At 36.7% G+C, this 19,633-nt stretch overlaps 1 protein-coding gene across 6 annotated transcripts in view; it reads left to right on the forward strand.

Moving 5' to 3' along the window:
* Positions 1-19,633, forward strand: part of GK (glycerol kinase) — a 38,847-nt gene that overhangs the window by 16,675 nt on the left and 2,539 nt on the right. For 2 of the 6 annotated variants that reach the window (XM_054073930.1, XM_054073941.1), the window contains 10 exons: positions 1,187-1,229; positions 1,905-1,985; positions 3,875-3,953; positions 5,797-5,893; positions 7,577-7,661; positions 10,630-10,750; positions 13,877-14,020; positions 14,982-15,062; positions 16,602-16,688; positions 18,600-18,670. In XM_054073930.1, the coding sequence (XP_053929905.1) occupies positions 1,187-1,229; positions 1,905-1,985; positions 3,875-3,953; positions 5,797-5,893; positions 7,577-7,661; positions 10,630-10,750; positions 13,877-14,020; positions 14,982-15,062; positions 16,602-16,688; positions 18,600-18,643 (862 nt within the window). In that variant the 3' untranslated portion in view covers positions 18,644-18,670. Of the gene's footprint in view, positions 1-1,186; positions 1,230-1,904; positions 1,986-3,874; positions 3,954-5,796; positions 5,894-7,576; positions 7,662-10,629; positions 10,751-13,876; positions 14,021-14,981; positions 15,063-16,601; positions 16,694-18,599; positions 18,671-19,633 lie in introns of those variants that run through there. The other 4 variants (XM_054073948.1, XM_054073960.1, XM_054073954.1 and 1 more) reach the window with 4 other exon arrangements.

Consider the following 19,633-nt stretch of genomic DNA (forward strand, 5'->3'; position numbering starts at 1 on the left):
GAACTACAGTATTACTAGATGGGAAGGGTTCATTTCAGTTGCAGTGCTTAATTTTCTTTCTTTGTCTAACTCAGTGTAAAGAATTTTATATTTGGGGTTTTTTTTTCTGTTTCTCAGCCTCTTAGTGCCCATTGTTTAATAGATCTGATCAGTTCAAGCGGGCAAATGGTGTAATCAAACATTAATTTGAGCAAAAGCTATCTACTTATATAGAATTATTGTTCCATTTGCAACCATGTGCTTAACTGAACATGTAGGTACAGACACAGTATTGAACTTTCACAGATGTAGTAACCCATTAATCCATACTTGTTGCTAATTAACTTTCACTTCACCTTTTATACTTGTGCACAAATCTAATGGTTAGTGGCCTTGCATTTTAGTAAAACAAACATGGTTCTGAGCAATATTGTCATAAATTGTTTTTATAAATAATACTTTTATAATACAAGGGACCTTTTGAAAAAAGTTCAGCTAAACCAAAAGGTTAAAGTGGTATTTTTTACTTATTTGGGTTATTGCTTTACTGGTTTTTTCTCCAGATGTAACTGAAGACTTTCTCGGTAGTAGTTTAAGCTTTTCATTTTCAGGGTATTAGAAAGCTAGAGAACTCATAATTTCTTACAGCAGCGTGGAGTAGATTATAAGTGTTTTGTACTTATCATATTAAACTGTGTCCTTTTATGTGTGCATGTGCATACATATATATGATGTGGTCTTTAAATGAGAAACATGCCATGTTTAGAAGTTTTTTTAACTGAATGTGTTTACAGAAACCCTCTTCCTTGTGACAGGAACAAAGTTCCTTAAATTTTCCCCTTTAAAAGCTGGAACTTAATATTGTGAAATATTTTATAAAGGAGCTTTCATAATCAAGTCAAATTGAAGTAGGTAAACACTGCCACCAAAGAGGAATTCACACTTAGTTTTCAGCCATATCTGCCCTTTGATCACATATTATACAAGAAATAGCCAGACAGAGAGGTGTGGAACTGGATTTTTTCAGGTACAGGCTGCATTCAAAATCAGCATTTTGAGAGTGTTTTATCAGTTAACAAGAGCACAACCTTCATGGGGCAAAAAGCACTGTCTTGATTCTCCACAGGGGAAGTCATGGTTTCATCAACTGCAGTAGCAGGTTGTCCTTTAAACAGCCTCGTTTAACTTTCCTTTGCTTTCATGCTAGGTATGGAACAGGATGTTTCTTGCTGTGCAATACAGGTCAAAAGGTCAGTTGCACTTTTAGTTGTTTGTTGTTTTTTTTTTTTAAAAAAATCTTTATTTAAGTTCTTGAGTACAATGATGCATCAGCCTTTCTTAAACTCATTAGCAACGATTATATTGCTAGAGATAAGGAAAAGTGCATGCTGAAATATGAAGACATAGGAAGTATTAATTTGTTCATGGCATTTCATTAAGGCTTCATTTCCTAGCTCCTCAAGTTCCAAAACAATGAACTTTTCCTAGCAAGTTTCTTGCTCTTTCTTTGTATATGTTTCTTAACCTCACCCAGAAGTAGTGTGTTGTGTTTCTCCTTGTCTTGGCTATCTTACTTATTCCCTTCATTTTCTCCCATTGTTTCTTTGTAGTTGCAGTTGAATAAATAATGCAAAGCTTTGGCTTCCTTCTCATTCATTTCTCCTTCAAAATACCCTTAATTCTTTGCTATAAGGAGACTGGAAAGATCTCAGGCAGCTTATGGAAATGAGAATTAACACCAATGATCTGTGGGTTCAATCTTAGGTGGTTATTTAGAGTGATTGATTATTTACTTTCCATACTTAATTTTTTGTCCAGTGTAGATTTTGCTTCTTATTTATTATCATTTGAATATTTTTATTTAAATATTTTGTTCCTCTGTTTGTGCTTTACCTTTTTTTTTTTTTTCCTTTTTCCCCATTTAGTCTGTGTTTTCTGAGCATGGTCTTCTAACCACTATAGCTTACAAACTGGGCAGAGACAAACCTGTTTGTTATGCACTAGAGGTAAGTCCAGTAATTTCTTCCTTTTTGTAATGATATGTGTCCTTCCTTACTTCTGTTTTCTAGTATCCTTATGTTATGTTCAGTTGCATGGAAATCAAAGTAGCTTTGTGTTATAGCTTGTGTGCCTCAAGGCTTATATGTGGTTTTGGTTATCTCTATCTTCAATCTATTTCATGTAATCTGATAAAAATATTTCTACATTGCATCATTTCTATTTTCAGGGAATGATGGCTAACACATTTTGTTCTGTTACACAGTGTTTAAACTTTAATTAACATTACAATGAAATAAAAGCAAAATTTTTAAGCTAAATTTTTGTTTAAAAAAGAGGGAGAAGTACTAGTGTTTCAATTATCCTCTCATAAGAGAAGTCATAACTAAATGTCTTTGGGTTTTGTTTCATTCTAATAGATTTCACTACTGAATTTTAAAATTCTGAATCAAATTTCCAGATCAATCCTGTAACAATTGAGCTTTTTGTACCTACTAATACTTAGGTGCCTACTTGCAGAATTTCGTTCCTCAGTTCTCCACACAATTCTGAGAGCACCCAGATTCTGAAGAAAACTGGATTTTTACTTTAACTTCAGGGTTCACTGATCTAAAGCTCTCTTTCTGAAGCATAGATCAACTGAGCTCCTATTGGAGACCAAAGCTACTTCAGGAATAATAGAATGATTATTCTTCCATCTGCGTTGCTTGATCTAATAGTTATTCTCAAAACACACATACTGAATTCTCTGCTGCTATTGAGCTTTAGTAGAGAGTGTCCTTTCCATGTGAAAAGGACAAAAACAACATACAGGATTTTCTTTGCTGGGAGGATAGTTTGTTATTTACCAGACTTTACTAGAATGTAAGAGGCTGTGTTCATTTCCTTTTCCTTCCCTGAGGAAAGTTGATCTTGCGTTTGCCATGTTCTGGCAAACTTTTGGGGTTTCATTTTGAGCAGGTATGTGAGAAGTTTGTTTTATTTTTAACCCATGTTCCTAAAGCAAAAACTGGAACTATCTTGACAATGATTTGTATTTCTGCATGCTCAAACCTATGCATGATTCCTTTGCTTCTTCTTCATCTCCAAGTCTTTAAGGATATTGTCTGAAGAAATGGCTTCAACAGGATATGTTATGTCCTTTCTCCCTTATCCATAGAATCATCTGTAATCTGCTGGTTAAAACACTTTCCAGAGAGACAAAACGGATGTATTCAGCCTTTCCTTTCAATCAAACCCATATCTTGTAACTGTAATAACTAACTGGTTAGAAAACACCGTGCTACTTCTGGCAGAGGCTTTCAATGAAAATATAATGCTGCTCCCATTTCACTTGAAGCTTAGTTTGATGGACTTGATGCTGTTTTATAGAGAAATCCATTTGTTCTTTGGAGTGACATGGAATCCATGTCATTCATCTATGATACGAAGGAGCCATTCAGGACTGTTTGCTGAGGCAGCAGAACAATTTTGCTGGAAAATACAAGTGCCTAAATTTTCTGGTTTTTTAAATCAAAGCATAAAAATCTTAGTTTGTCAGAACAAGAAGGCTAAGGCTACCAGACGTCGTAACTGTGTATTCAAGAGAAGACCTAAATTAGAAAGACAAGCCAACTGCTTACAAAATGTCATAATAACTCCCCTGCCATGGGAAAAGTCACACAACGTGCATCTTTTCCACTTGGAGCCTGTGTAACAGCCTGCCATTTTTAAATGGCAGTCCCCAGCTGCCAAGAAACTTGTGGGTTTTTTGCAAGCATTTTTGGCAGTGCTTTAAGCTGTGACTGTAAGCCTGCAATTGGAGGCCATAGCTACCACTCCTCTCTAGTCTTGTAAAAAGGAACATGAAGCTACTAGTTGTTGTCTCCTAATGTTGTAGTAATTTTGTTTCCCTCAGGGATCTGTTGCAATAGCTGGTGCTGTTGTTCGTTGGCTGAGGGACAATCTAGGTATCATTAAGACTACACAGGAAGTTGGTGAGTATTCACAGTTTGGAGCTGTTCAGTTTTTTAGGTTTTCTTTCCAGTGTCTTGATTTCTCTAATGTTGAATGAAAGCTCAAATATTCAGGAAGGAAAAGGTGGAAGATGCATATACTTTGCTGTGTTTAAACAATGTTTTTGCATCCATGAAATCACTGTCTATTAATATATGTATTTCATACAGCATATCAATACAGTCTTTGAAACCATTTGTCAGCTTTGTTCTATTGCAATCTGTATTTCTTTTAGTAATTTCCCCAGCAAGTAGATATTCACAAAGATATTATACTTACAGTGTATTTCCTGATTTCATACAGAACCAAATTTTCCAGAGCCAAGAGTATTTATTCTCTATTACAGAAGCCACAGCGTATTTGTTCCTAAACCTGTATATTCATTCCTGTCATAAACACAAGAAACTGAGGCCCCACATATGCATTATTTATGTACAAGACTTCATATCTATTGAGTTAGGGACCTCAGTTTGCAAAGCTGGTTCTTAAAGGAATTGTGAAAGATGGTAATCGGTTTCAGCTAAGAATTCATTAATCTTTTAGCATTTGGGTAGCTGATATTTTCTGCTTGAGCAGAACAAAAACAAACTGGTGTGTGACATTATAGAAACTAAGAATATGTCAAACTTTGCAAAAGGAGAAAATGTCAAAAGTGTGCAAGTGTAACACTTTGAAAGTGACTCATTTAATGAGATTCAGCATTAAAAACATTTTATTACATATTTTTAATAACAATATCCTATTCAAACATTGAAAAATTTAGAATTCATTTTATGTAGAACTTCAAAGATTAAGCAAAAGCTTAAAACATCAGTCTGTTTTTCTGTAAGAGAGCTTCACAGATCATACAGAAGAATATAAACTACTGTGAATTAGTCCGCTGTTGAAATACTACAGTACCTGTCGGTTTCACAAGTTTGACTAGACCTTTGAAAGGTTTGAGTTTCAAAAACTTTAGTCTTGTCGGTGTTAAAGTCATGTGGGACTTTGTCATCTTTTCCTGTTTCCCCAAACATGTCCTTCCTTCTGCCTTCACTCCTCTTTTAAGTAGAGTCTGTATGAAAACACCATTTTAAAAAGCTTTCCTACTTTCCTGTATTGCTGTGCTTCTCTGATCCATGCAAACAGAAGAAATTTACAAAAGCAGAAAAAAAAATACATTCCTTTCTTTCTATAGGAAGGAGCTGCACATTAGCATTGCTTTCTTTAGTGTTCTAGATGTTTTAATATAATTTTTAAAACCACAAATATTTCAATACTGGGGAGTTAAAATATTCAAAGTTATTACTGGGATATTAAGAAACTTCAGATTTCCTTGTAGGTGGCCTTGTGATTATATACTTAAGCTTAGAATTTAGAACTCTAAATCCATTTGAAATTAATGGGAATTTAGTTCTTAACTCCCTTTGGTCTTGATCCAGTTTCACTTGCTTGCCTTGACTTAAATGCAAGTAATGTGACCTTTTGGACTGCTTTGAAGGTTGCATTTTTTACCCACAAGATAACCATTGAAAACCTCATAGAATCTAGGCCAGAATATCGAGTATGATTTTGGGTTTAAGTTCTGATTTTTCATTTTGCATTTCTTACAACCCCCTGTGCGCACCTTCTTCCATTTATACTGTTTCAAATGAGCAGCTAGTTAATGAGGAGCAGGGTGCCAGAGTTGGTTGTATTTTCTAATTTTATGTAGCTTGATTATTTTTGTAGCTGCCTATCATATTCTGTGTTCCCTATTTAAATAATAACACCTTTAAATGTCATATTTAAGTGTTGGTGCAGTTGTGAAAAGCTAAGTGAAGACTGTTTCTGTATGTGCATTAGAAAAATTGGCTGCGGAAGTGGGGACTTCTTATGGCTGCTACTTTGTGCCAGCATTTTCAGGACTGTATGCACCATACTGGGAACCCAGTGCAAGGGGGTAAGGATTTGACTAAGTATTGCATTTGCTGGGAGATTTAATGATTTTACAAATAGTATTACTAGTCCTTGCAGGTATATGAATTGCTCTTTTTGGTTTTGTGATGTGTCTGGATGCGTCATTTTCTGTAGTATCTTCAAGCACAACTACCGGGTTTCTAGTTTGTATTTAAGCTGTTCAAAAGAGGGACTACTATTGGAAGAAAAAGAAGGATTAGCTAGCTCAGCTACTCTCCCTCCTCTCCCCCACCTCCAAAAATAAGGGAGTGGGCAGGGCAGGGAAAACATTTGGGCTGGGATGTACATTTCAGAGGACAAGTACAAGATGGTTCTGTCATTCTCGCCAGTAATGGGGCCAGCTTTTTTTCTTCACACATTTGTGGTTCTGAAAGGATTTTCATCTCACTAAACAGAAAAACATACCTGTGAGCTGTCAGACAACAAAATTAGGAAGTGAAGAATTTAGTGCTGATGGATTAGGTTTTTTTGAGCTCGGTTACCCATGACTGCTGCATTCACTGTTTCAAATTATACAGGCTACTTCATTCCTCCCCACTTCTCCTGCCTCTCCTTCCCCTTATGTCCAGCTTTCTTCCCAGCCTATTGAACACTTCTTTCTCCTTTCCTTCCAGTCCTTTTCCTAGTTGTTAAGTCTTCGCTAGCTGGTGCAAATTAGAACTACTAGTTCAAACAATAACCTTCTATTTGTCTTTTTTCCTATTGTAAGCTTGCCTACTGTTGCTGGAATCACAGCGTGCCGTAGGAGTCAGAGGCATAGGAAATTTAAATATAAAATAACTCTACTAAACCGAGAAAAGAAATCTTAAAAGAATATCTAGTTCCCAAGGTTTTGAGTAGTTACATCTTTAGCATTTAGATGCTTTTTGTACTTAAGGAAGAAAAGCAGTCGGAGTTACATGTTTTTACAGTTTTTCAGATCACAGTGCTTAACCTTTTAACTGCTAAGAAACTATCTTTGGAATGGCAACAGCTAAAAATGTTCTTGAATATCTTTGAACTTGTATGTACCCATCACCAAAAACAGCAGCATTTCTGTGTGGTATGCCACTGTTCCTCAGATGTTGAAAAAGAATAGAAGGATGATTTTTTGCTGTGCAGATCAGAGTACATGGACAGAATTTAGCTTACTCGTGGTTAGATGTAGCATAATTTCCATATTCAAAAATCTCTTTGGAGATGCAGAAAGAACTAATGATCAGAATAGATCCGAAAACAACTTTAAGCATGTAGAACACAGCAACAACCCAGCAAGGCTTTTCCTTAAGAACTGAAAGCATGAAAGAATTTACTAAGGTTTTAGTAGTAGTTGATATTAGTTTTTAAAGAAAAATCTGCCTCGATCATACATTACTTTTTCTTAAAGGAAGACTGGAATTTGTGTCAGTGTTTGTGTGTGTATTGGTGAATAAGCACACATTTGTATGCAGATTGGCAATGAAATTTTGATTTATGGCAATTGTTTTGATACAACACTGAAATCATGTTTGTCAGGAATACAAGTATAAGAGAGTTTAGATGAAGGAGAAACAAGCTTTTTAATACTAAAAGACGGTCTTCATATGGAGGTACTGAATGAGCTTTGAATTAGAAGGCCTAGGTTTGAAGTAAAGGAGTATGTGCGGTAAAGACGTGTGTCCTAACTGGTCTTTTTCCTTTTCAACAGTATTATCTGTGGCCTTACTCAGTTTACAAATAAAAACCACATCGCCTTTGCTGCACTAGAAGCGGTCTGCTTTCAAACCCGAGAGGTAAAGGCAACTTCGGTCCTAAATTAGTTGTAAATTAGTATGATAATGCACTGTAGCTTCAGGAAGAGAGAGGATTTAAAAGATTAATCATATGCTTTATATTGTACTTGGATGCTATTATTCTCTTTAACATGGTGCTAATGTTATAAAATTGTTCCTGTGTGCCTCCCTACAATGGTGTGGTTGGGTAGTACATTATTTTGGGGTGACAGTGCTGCTTTTTCTCAGCACTTTAAATAAGATTAACATATTTTGTGAGTATTTTGAGAGGCAAAACATAGAAGCATTAAAATGACAAGGCCAGTGTCATAACTAAAGAGTTGCATTAGTGTAGGACACTACATTTTATATTGTCTGCTATGATGAAGGTGGCTTATGTTTCTTCCAGTACACAAGAACAAAAATGAATTGGAACAAGACAGCAGGAAGGAAATTCTGGATTCACTTCCTGCCTGTTACATCTTGCAGTGCCTTTGCTGCAATACCAAACCTAAATTCTTGCAGCAGAATTGAATCCTCGAACCACATCAAGGGGATTGATAACAGCATGATCTGAGCATTAGAATCTTTATTTCACTGCCTACTATCAATTTATACTCCCTGTGTTCCATACAAATACAGGAGAAAATGAAATCTTAGAGCCCAATGGGTAACACTCAAACATTAGTTTGATTGCATGTTCTTAAACTGCTGTTATTTAAACATACTGAATTTTAAAACGACACCTAGCTAAAACTGTAGGATAAGAGGAAAACAGCTTGCTGTTTCTGTAGTGACATAGAATACAGTAAAAATTACTCGTGGAAAAACACAACGAGAAATTTTACCTAGATGTCTGCTTTTGAAGCTGTGCTAACATTCTCTGAGTCTTCAGAAATTAGTGAAGGAGCTTGGAGGGGGCTTGGAAGAAGCATGGATGTCTAATTCTTGTACTGGAAGTCAGGGTAAAGTTAGAAATTGAACTGATAATCTAATTTGTTGTCTGCTCCTCTCTTTCCTTGTCCCTTCTCCCATCCATTCCCTCTCATGTGCCAGCTCAGTGAACCTTCCAGCACAAAATTATCCCTCTTTTTGCTGGGCTATTTTTCTGCTGGATTAGTGACCTCAACTGCCTCGCAGAGAAGTGTAGCAAATGTCAGAACGAGAGACAGTGTGTGTAGTGGGAGTAGGAGGGAGGTGCAGACAGAGGAAGCTTGTTGCATTTTTTCTTCCAGGAAGCATTATGGAAAAATAAGCAGGTTTTCAGTTCTAAGACCAGTACAATGCTGACATTAGACAAAACTTACATACTTGGATACCTTGCTTTTCATCCAACTCAGTACAACAGAGATAGGAGCAGCATGATCATTATTCATTTTGATCTTTCACCCCTTCCTGATTTCTAGCATTCTTTAATTATTAATTTTTTAAATCTCTGCTGCATGCATGGTATGACCCAACATGCTCTTGCACAGTGGTAAACAAAACCAGAGCATCCCAACACTATCCGTATGTAAAGCTGAGATTACAAGGTACTGCTGAAATTCTGAATTATAAAAAAGGCAGGTGAAATCAGCATAGACAAATGTGAAATGATAGATGTGAAGGAAATAAGTGATGGGGAGCACTACTAGATTAGTACTGCCAGCAAACTTTGCTGCTGTGCTATGAATCCTCATTTCTAGATTATTTCTAATGTTTTGAATAGTGCAGTCCCATGAACAGATGCTAACACCGTGAAATCTGGCCTTTTACCTTCTTGTTTTTAACAATTTTTTATCCTGTGGCAGTTCTTTTGATTCCTGTAAGGATTTTCTGGTAAGGGACTTCGCTGATTTAATTCCTGGGAAGAGGTAGAATCTGCTGGACAACTCATCTCTATATAGTTTTTACTGCCTTACAAACTACATTTTTTTCTTTTTAAAAAAACATAGTGACTGTTACCAGCAAGGATTGTATAGCTGGGTCCTTTGTGCACTACAGAAGAGCACAGAATGCATTGTAGTTTTGGTCTTTTGTGTGGTCTATGTAGTTTTATAATTTAAAGCTGAGAAAAGCACACCTCTTTTTTTTTTTATTCAAATAAATTGAAGAATTGCAAAGATAAAATCATTCTGCCCTATTTAATGCCTAACTTTGTCAAGAAAAGTTATGCGCTAACCTTAAAAAGTGTAAATGAGATATTTAATTGACTGCTTTTACTAAACCCTAGAAAACCCACTATTCTGCATTTAATGCCGTAGTGTTACCAGCAGCTAAGGTTTGAGGCAAATCTTATGTATTTAAGAAACCCTCTACAAAGCATATCGATAGTTATCAGTGAATTAAATAGTCTACTCTTAGTTAATTGTACTTTGAAAACACTTTAACAGTTTACATTTATTTTCAGCAGTCCACTGTGTCCAAGAGAAAGAAACATAATTTTACAAAAAAAATACACTGAAGTCTATCCCATGTAATACAAAATTCTCAATTTTCAACAATTAATTGAAAATATTTCAAGAGGCTGCTCTTTCAAAACAGTTCAAAGTTCAGCAGTTCCTGTTGACGTGTCCTCCAGATTGCCAGTTCAAATGTTTTAGTTTTTCAATTCTTTTACACATCAAATTAGAGAAAATATCTTTGCAAACTGTAATCAACAAAAGAACTGCATTCAGTATTACTTCTTCCTTTGTTAGCCTTGATAAATGTTGTAGTTTTCATTAGCATTTCTTCAAAATTCTTCTCTCAGACTATATAAGCAGTACATACTGCATGTAGAGGAGCAGAGGAGAAGTATCTCCTCTAGGATATCTGTAATTAGAATGCACTTGCAGTATATTAAACAAAACTGTACAGTCACTACCTTTTGTTTTGCCCTCTTCATATGTAGGAGTGAGTAAGTATCTGTTTAACGCTCTTCAGCAAATACTGAATTATTAGTATTCTACAATTAAAGGGCATAGTGGATTTTTCTGCAATTAAATTGTAACATCTTATTACTCTTAAGATTTTAGATGCCATAAACAAGGACTGTGGAATACCACTAAATCAGTTACAAGTAGATGGAGGAATGACCAATAACAAAGTCCTCATGCAACTCCAGTCAGACATTCTTTGTATTCCAGTTGGTAAGATGAAATTACAACTTCTATTTTCTTTTTAAAGCCAAAAGCAACATTGGTTTGTAATAGTTAATGAGGGCAAGTTGGATGGCTTGCTTTGCTGTTGTTGCTGGTCTTTTGCTACTGCCTGAGAATGTTGGGTTTTTTTTCAGAAAACGGTTTTAGATCTTGCACCCAGTTCTGAGATGCACTTTGCTAGAGAATCACTGACTTATTTCTTGTATTGAAATATTGGAGGCTGGCTGATGTTGTGCCCATATACAAGAAGGGTTGCAGAGAGGATCCGGGGAACTACAGGCCTGTCAGTCTCACCTCAGTGCCAGGGAAAGTCATGGAACAGGTAATCTTGAGTGCTATCATGAAGCACACGCAAGAGAACCGGGTGATCAGGCCCAGTCAACATGGGTTTACAAAAGGCAGATCTTGCCAAACTAACCTGATCACCTTCTATGACAAAATCACTCAACTACTGGATGGGGGAAAGGCTGTGGATGTAGTCTTCTTGGACTTCAGTAAAGCCTTTGACACAGTTTCTCACAGCATTCTGCTTCAGAAACTGTCAGCCTCTGGCCTGGACAGGCGCACACTCTCCTGGGTTGAAAACTGGTTGGATGGCCGGGCCCAGAGAGTGGTGGTCAATGGAGTTAACTCCAGCTGGAGGCCAGTCACAAGTGGAGTTCCTCAGGGCTCAGTACTGGGTCCAGCTCTGTTCAATGTCTTTATCAATGACCTGGATGAAGGCATCGAGTGCACCCTTAGCAAGTTTGCAGATGACACTAAGCTGGGAGGAAGTGTCGACCTGCTGGAGGGTAGGGAGGCTCTGCAAAGGGATCTGAACAGGCTGGACTGCTGGGCCGAGACCAATGGGATGAGGTTTAACAAGACCAAATGCCGGGTCCTGCACTTGGGGCACAACAACCCTATGCAGCGCTGCAGACTGGGGGAAGAATGGCTGGAGAGCTGCACAGAAGAGAAGGACCTGGGGGTGCTGGTTGACAGCCGACTGAACATGAGCCAGCAGTGTGCCCAGGTGGCCAAGAAGGCCAATGGCATCTTGGCTTGTATCAGAAATGGGGTCACCAGCAGGTCCAGGGAGGTTATTCTCCCTCTGTACTCGGCACTGGTGAGACCGCATCTTGAGTACTGTGTTCAGTTCTGGGCCCCTCACCACAAGAAGGATGTTGAGGCTCTGGAGCGTGTCCAGAGAAGAGCAACAAAGCTGGTGAGGGGGCTGGAGAACAAGTCTTATGAGGAGCGGCTGAGAGAGCTGGGGTTGTTTAGCCTTGAGAAGAGGAGGCTGAGGGGAGACCTTATTACTCTCTACAACTACCTGAAAGGAGGTTGTGGAGAGGAGGGAGCTGGCCTCTTCTCCCAAGTGACAGGGGACAGGACTAGAGGGAATGGCCTGAAGCTCCGTCAGGGGAGGTTCAGGTTGGATATCAGAAAAAAATTCTTCACAGTAAGAGTCATTGGGTACTGGAACAGGCTGCCCAGGGAGGTGGTCGAGTCGCCTTCCCTGGAGGTGTTTAAGGAACGGGTGGATGAAGTACTTAGGGACATGGTTTAGGGAGTGTTAGGAACGGTTGGACTCGATGATCCAATGGGTCCTTTCCAACCTTGTGATTCTGTGATTCTGTGATTACAGCACTATAGTGGTATTGAACTTTGAAGTTAACATATCAATTTCTAAACATCAAAGGATTTTAAAATCAGTGAAATTGACACTCTCCTGCAATGTTTTGACCCTGAGAATCTTGCTTAGAAATAAATCAGAAGTTCACACATCCGCTGCTTGTTTTATTGTTCTTGCATTTCAGCAAATAGCAAATCCCTTTTTTTCTGTTCCCTTCGCCTGCACAAACCTTTGATTTTATTTACAATGTAAAGCAGGACCCACAAAACACATTGCCCATTTTGTTTCCTCCTACAGCAGCAACGAAGAAGGGAGTAGAGGTTACAACAGAAGCGAGAATCTTGTAACCAGTTTTCCTGGCATGCATAATGTGAAATACAAACCCAAGTTTACAATACCATTATTCTGATCCAACAACAATGCAGAAGTTTTTTAAATGATCATATAGCAGTTCTTTCATAGAAGCCCTCTAGAACAGCAAAAGCAAAAAAGTTTTTGAAGAATGTGTTTTGTTATACTAAAACTCTTTAAAGACCTCACTTGAAACCTGGAGCATTTCTGTGTCAGTGAAAAGGGTGTGTTGTTCTGAAGACATTGTTTTGACACCTGTAGCAAATCCCAAGTTGCTGAGTATTGTAAGCTATGCATTTGCATTCTTAAAGATCCAGTGTGTCACTGAGTAACATTAGGATATTGTAGGTCTTCATCTATACTGAAGACTGATAATTCGCTGCATTAATGTAATCATCTTGCCTACTATGCAGCTTCTACAATGTCATGTAGAAAAACATCATGATGTCTCTTATGCCTAAATGTGAGACACTTCGGAATTTTTTTAACTTGAGATGATAGCTTACCTTTAATAATACATAATACACAAGGCTTGTACTATCTGCGTAGATGCGTAGTCAGCAGATGAAAGGATATGATCAGTAAAACCAGATTTTAAAGGATCCTTTACTTGAAGAGTTCTAGAGTTAATGGAACAGATTTAACTTTTTGGGGGTGGAATGGTCTTCTGTAGTGTTTGTGGAAGGCAAGCAAGCTTGTAAGTAGAGGTGTGTAACCTGTTTTAAGATGCCTTTTCTAAATATAAATGCTTTTAATAACACAATTTCTAGAGCAGGAGAACAGCACTGATAAACAGTGAGCACTGCTTTGTGGAAGGAAAGGGAAGACACACAAATAGTAAGTTATTGTCCGGACAACTTTAAGGAAACTGATGGATGAGGTCAGCAGCTCTGCACATGGTGTGAAAATGGGCAGTTGCATGATTCATTCTTGAAGAAACAGTAATCTGAGACATTTCAAAGACTTGGACAATTCATAGGTGAAGTTAGCCTCATAACCATGTGAATGGCAATTGGTATACTTTAAGGAAGCATATAGAAAATACATATAGAAAATATATAATATTATATATGTAAATATTTTAGTTCTGATGACATCAAGTGACTTTCATTAAAAATCATCACGGCCTTCTCTGTGATTTACTTCAGTAAAGCCATCAATGCCTGAAACAACAGCTCTAGGAGCTGCTATGGCTGCAGGAGCTGCAGAAGGAGTTGGAATTTGGAGTCTGAATCCAGGAGATTTGACAGCAGTGACATGTGAACGATTTGAGCCACAAATCAACCCGGAGGGTAAAACACTTTCATATTATTTAAGAACTTGCAAACTTAGTATTTGGTGCCCAACATATAGGTTTTTTCCTTTGTTGCAGTCTAATATCCTGATAAAAACCAAGCTATATATGAATATTCTCAAATGTTGAAGATCAACTTTGTAATATTTAGCTTAGAGAAAAGTGCATTTCACTTGCTGTTTTGTCCATTTATTGAATGGTAAGATTGGAAAATGATTAAAAGAACATAATCCCACAGAGGAATGTGTAGGTTTTCTTTTCTTTCTTCTTTTTGAAATAAACTTGGCACTGGGCATTGCAGTTAGTAGATTTTGATCTATCGCAAGCAAAATCAAAGAAATAGTGAAAGATTTATACGGGGAAAGATGTCTCCTAAAGCTCCTGTGCGTTTACGAGTTTTTGCAGAGGCAAAAAGGAGAGGCTGTTTCAGGGAGACTTTTCTTTTGGCTCTAAAATGCCTACATTAATCATTCTTTTTTAGCTAACTAACGTTTTTGTCCATTCTTACGTGCTCCTAGAGAAAGAATGTATTTGACATAATTAATAAACATGCAAGACAAATGCATTTTTGTATTTTCAATTATTTCTTTATTTTTGCAACAGAATTTTGGTTTACTATTTTGGTTGTAATCAATGCTGTAATCCCTACTTCAAGACGGTATTTTCAACATTGAAGAGCTTCTACATGAATAACAATTGCTTCATGTTGTCCTATTTCTAAATCTTATCAGTGAACATGCAGAAAATTGGTTTTAAGGTTTATTTAAGGTTTATTACTGCACATAACTGTGGGAGTTTGATTTGGTTTGTTTTTTTGCATTCAAAACAGTGTTCTGTAATACTTGTTCTGTGCAGCAAACTGTACTACGCAAAAGAGGAAAAGCTAATATTGTAGTGTTCACTTAGTATTCGTAGTTGTAAACATATGTATTTTCTGTTTACTGATTTCTCAATTTCAGAGAGTGAATTTCGCTATGCCAGATGGAAGAAAGCTGTGGTGAAATCTATGGGCTGGGAGACATCTCAAGCTCCTTCAAACGGTAAATCAAAAATTAGTGTGGGTCAAGTATTAACTTAGCTGTTTAGCCTAAGTACTTAATCTTGGCTTTGGTGGCCCTTTCTGTTCATACCATCTCTGGACTACTCCAATGATTTAAAAATTATTTCTTAAAAACACTGTGGGAAAAAAACAGTAAAATAAATAGGTAGATCTGTTTTTCTCTTGAAAGGACACAAACAATATCTAGTAGCAGATTACATTAAATCAAGACTAACTGCAGGTTTTGCAGAGTAGCATTGGTTTACAAAAGAAAAAAATCTTACCTAGAAGAGGAGAGACAGCACGACTCTAAGGCAGTGCAGGGATTTCATAAGCTTTCTTATACTATAACCTCACGTTGCAAAGGAGAAATGCTTCATCCTATGATTTTTCTTTCTACATCTTGCCTCTACTGTTTGCTGTATGATAAGGAGAGATCGATAGCCATATCAAAATCCCATCTATCTGACCCAAAAGGGCTAGGAGCAAGAAGTTATGATAAAGTGAAGGATTGCATAGACCTCTTGTTCACACAGAGACTATATAAACACTTTAGAGGGATTGAACAAGAACTTTCTTCTGAAGTAGAGGGCTTTTTCATCTGCCAGGTTTGAATTAAATAAAACCTGCTGTCTTTTATGATACATAATTTGAATTTATATTTCAGCACTATTTCAGTTTTTAGTCGTAAATAATCATACAGCATGTCATTTGCGGGTCTTATCTTCATTTCATTTTCCTTTTGTTGGAAAAACTAATAGAATGAAAGTATTAAGTAAAGAATCTTCAAAATGTAAACTTCCTTCAGAATCCACAGTTGCAGCCCTCAAGCTGGATGAAGTCTCTTACTTCATCCTTGAAAGCTAAAGCTAAAATTTTCCTTTTATCATCATATATGTTGATTTAAGTATTTTATTTGACACATGGCTATACAAACATCTCTCAAGGCTGTTTGGAAGGGACATAGGTAACTGAGCCTGAGTAACAAGATTGACTTCAGTGTTGTCCATTACAATTTAGTAGCTTTACATCTAACTCTTTGTTATGTATCCTGTTATAAAATCCAAAGTTCTTGATACATGTATTAGTTAGATATCTTTATTCCTTTGAAGGACAGAAAATTCTGTCTTGCAGAAAATAAAACTAGATCTCATTTTTCAGTTCTTGTGAAAAGGGTTATGTTTATTAAAACTTACCCTTGGTGAATATCTGGTTCAACATTGGGTGGGGGAAATGTTATATTTATTAGTTCTTGCTTTCAAACTTTGTCTTCTGTCTGCTAGGGGTATATAGCAAAATACTAGAAATGGGCTCAATCTAGATAGTGCTAACAGTGGCATTTATATTTGAACTCTTATTTTAAGAGCTTGTTTTGAATTGTTGTGGGAATTGTGCATGATCTTTTTCAGTTTTTCTGCAAAAGTCACTGCCTATGTTACTTTCTGCTTTCATATGTTTTTTAACACATATATTTCAATTTATATATATATTTCTTTTTTGATTTGCTTGACTGGAAACACCCTCCCCTGGATGACATCAGGTGACACTAGTATCTTCTGTAGTCTGCCTTTGGGTTTTTTTATTATGAGTAGCATAATAATGTTAATCGGAGCGAAGTACGTCTCAGGTTAGTTATTATTTGAACTGAATCACTTTAAAAGCTATCTAGCTTAAGTGTTGGAGTTTTTGATATTCCATCTGTCTATTTTTAGCAAAAATGACTGATGCTTTTTGTTGTTCATGCACACAAGTGTTTGAGGGTGTGAATTAGACATATGGTACCTAAGGGAACCGAGTGAATGCCATCTTGAATTCATCCTCATGTGCCATGAAATTCATAATTGTTAGATGCTCATGAAAACTTGAACCGCCCCTTACCTTTGTCTAGCTATGCAAACCCTACACAGTTTATAAAAAGAATGTAGGTTGGAGTAGCTTAGCAGAGTTTTGCATTGCCTGCCTTACGGTGTGCTTTGTGGTTAGAATAAGGTTCCATTCTTTACCCTGTATTTCTTAGCATAACATTTAAAATTATTTCAAGGCTCTCATTCATGAAGACTTTTCTTCTGTCCCTGAAAGGCTTCATGCACCCCTTTCATTTTTCTGGTCCCCTTGGATCTATTGTATGGTTAGAAATCTTCATCTACTAAATCTACAGAATATTCTTTTTTGCACTTTGCTCTTGATGGATAAATGAATTCATTTTGTGTAAAGAGAAGAGATCATAAAAAGCCTATCTGCAAAACTGGGGAAAGGGACTGTGTGCATATGCAATGAAGATGCATCTTCAACCTATTAATATGTTTAAAAACAATTTCTCAATATGGATGACAGTGTTAGTTACTTATGCCAGAAGTAATGCTTTTCTTTAAGATATTATTGTGCTAAGAAAAAAAATTTTATATGGTGATGTCATTTGTTCTTTGTTATTGTGTTTCCTAATTTCATTCCAAAGAAAATATTTTACAGTATAGCCATTGTTGCTGCTTAGTAAGCTCTTGGAGGTGGTTTCTTTCTTTTGGTTTTGGTGGGATGTGGAGGGGTATTAATTAAACAGACAGTGGAGGACTCTGGCGTGCTCCTGTGATGATGTGTTTGTATTTTGTTTCTACTCATTCAGCCTGAATTAACTATTCTACTGTAGTTTTCCTTGCATGGAAGAGACTGAGCTTATAGGAGAACTATAATCAAACTAAACAAATGCAAAAATCGAACTGAACAAGTGGATTCTCATTGATTTACTAACTCTGGAATGTATCTTTGAATGAGAACAGTCTTGATTATGAAGCATAAAATAAAGCCAACTGTGAATAAGTGGGTAAATTTTTAACAAGCTGAACTAAGCAACCTGAATAGTAATTCCAGGTCAGGTCCTTGACTACATGGGGGTTACCTAAAATAAGATGAAGATCAGTGTTAAGTAGGCAGATAAGCAACATAAATCTTGGGTTTATTGCTTTTTAAAAACAACTAATCAGTAACCTGCATATAAAAATCTAAATTTACACTCATAAGAAACAGGAGGTTCTCCCTTCCCTGTGCTTATCAGCACCTTTCTGATGCACAAGTGGAAAACGTATTCATCTCAACTCACTCTGGCCTTCAAAATCCTTTTTTGTACTAGTTTTCAGATAACTAATTATTGGTATAGTTACTGTTACTGCATATATAGATATATATACCCAGTATATTGATATATTATTTACGTGGTAAGCTTGGGGACTGGAGAAGCTGCAAGAAATTTCCATCTCTTACTTGTTCTTAAAATAATGATGTCTTAAAAGGAATAGCATCAGTGATGTTATGTCAAGGTTGTAGTTTTGCTGACCTGTGTGTTAGGGTAGAACATGTTATATAGAATTTGTGTTGCTGATTGGAGCATGGCTACTTCCCACTGGACCTTTACTCTGGTAAATATAGTTTTGCTTTTTAAAGCTCGAATAGCTGACTGGACTTTCCTTCTAACTTCAGTACAGGAACTCCATTAATTTATGTGTTACATTTTGTCTTTTAATGAAACACTGGAACTCCAACACAGTCATCAGTATAGTAGGTTTGAGGATTGAATCTGCTGAGGATTGAATTCATCCTTCATGTGCTGAAACAGCAGTAAGTCTTGCATGGCAACAGTGCTGTTGTTGAACACATCTCTGTAGGGCAGGGCCATGATTTTACAGCTACTGAAATGCGTAGGAAAAATCTGTTGTGACAAAATAGAGAACACTAACGTGGCAAAATCCTATTTACAAAATTGCTAAACTAACTGCCTTTTCATGCAGGACCCAATGACTGAATATGAAAAACAGTACTGTATTTTATTGTATCATTTCATAATTTCATCAAAATCAGGTCAATTACCTGTACCTTATTTTATGATCTTCATTATTCTTCTCTCCCAGGGGCGAAAGGGCAAATATTTTTTTATTTCACTGTTAAAGCAAGTTTTATGTAGCCGCTGAGGTCTTTATGCTAAGTTTATGTTAAGTCTTTCACACTAGTTTTGGAAGTGGACTTCTGAGAGATTTCAACATGTTCTGTAGCTGTAGTTTTTGGGGGGATGGGAGTTAACTGAAAGTGATGCTATATTTTTTTAGACTTAGTAAGAGATGCCTTTGCATGCTTAAACTGGCACCTCTCAAGTGAGCTATAAGTGGACACTGGCTGTATATGAGATCTTACTTCACATCTGGGGTATAAAGTTCTTTGACTTTATTCTCACAGAATAAGGTGTCAGTGCAGACTGTAATACTGTGTTCTTCATGCTTAAATACCCTTCAGGTTTTTCTTAAGATTCTGTTTTTCCATTTTAGTTTTGTGTGATGCGATAGTTACTGCAACTTGCGTGCTAATTTACATTTAGCTCATATTCAGAAAAAAAAATCAGTTTAGAGTACCTTCCTTCAGTTCTACTTGTTAAAAATTTACCCGTCTTAATAGTGTGGTCTCTGTGCACATCCCACACACTTAAGTTCTGGCTTATCTGGTGTCACAAGATACATCTAGTTTATAATTGTATTAATTGAAAACAAAAGATGGTTACGAAGAATTCCTCCTATAGCTCAGCTGTGTTAT

The sequence above is a fragment of the Cuculus canorus genome, chromosome 1, assembly GCF_017976375.1.
Source record: "Cuculus canorus isolate bCucCan1 chromosome 1, bCucCan1.pri, whole genome shotgun sequence".
In the NCBI taxonomy this organism is placed as follows: domain Eukaryota; kingdom Metazoa; phylum Chordata; class Aves; order Cuculiformes; family Cuculidae; genus Cuculus; species Cuculus canorus.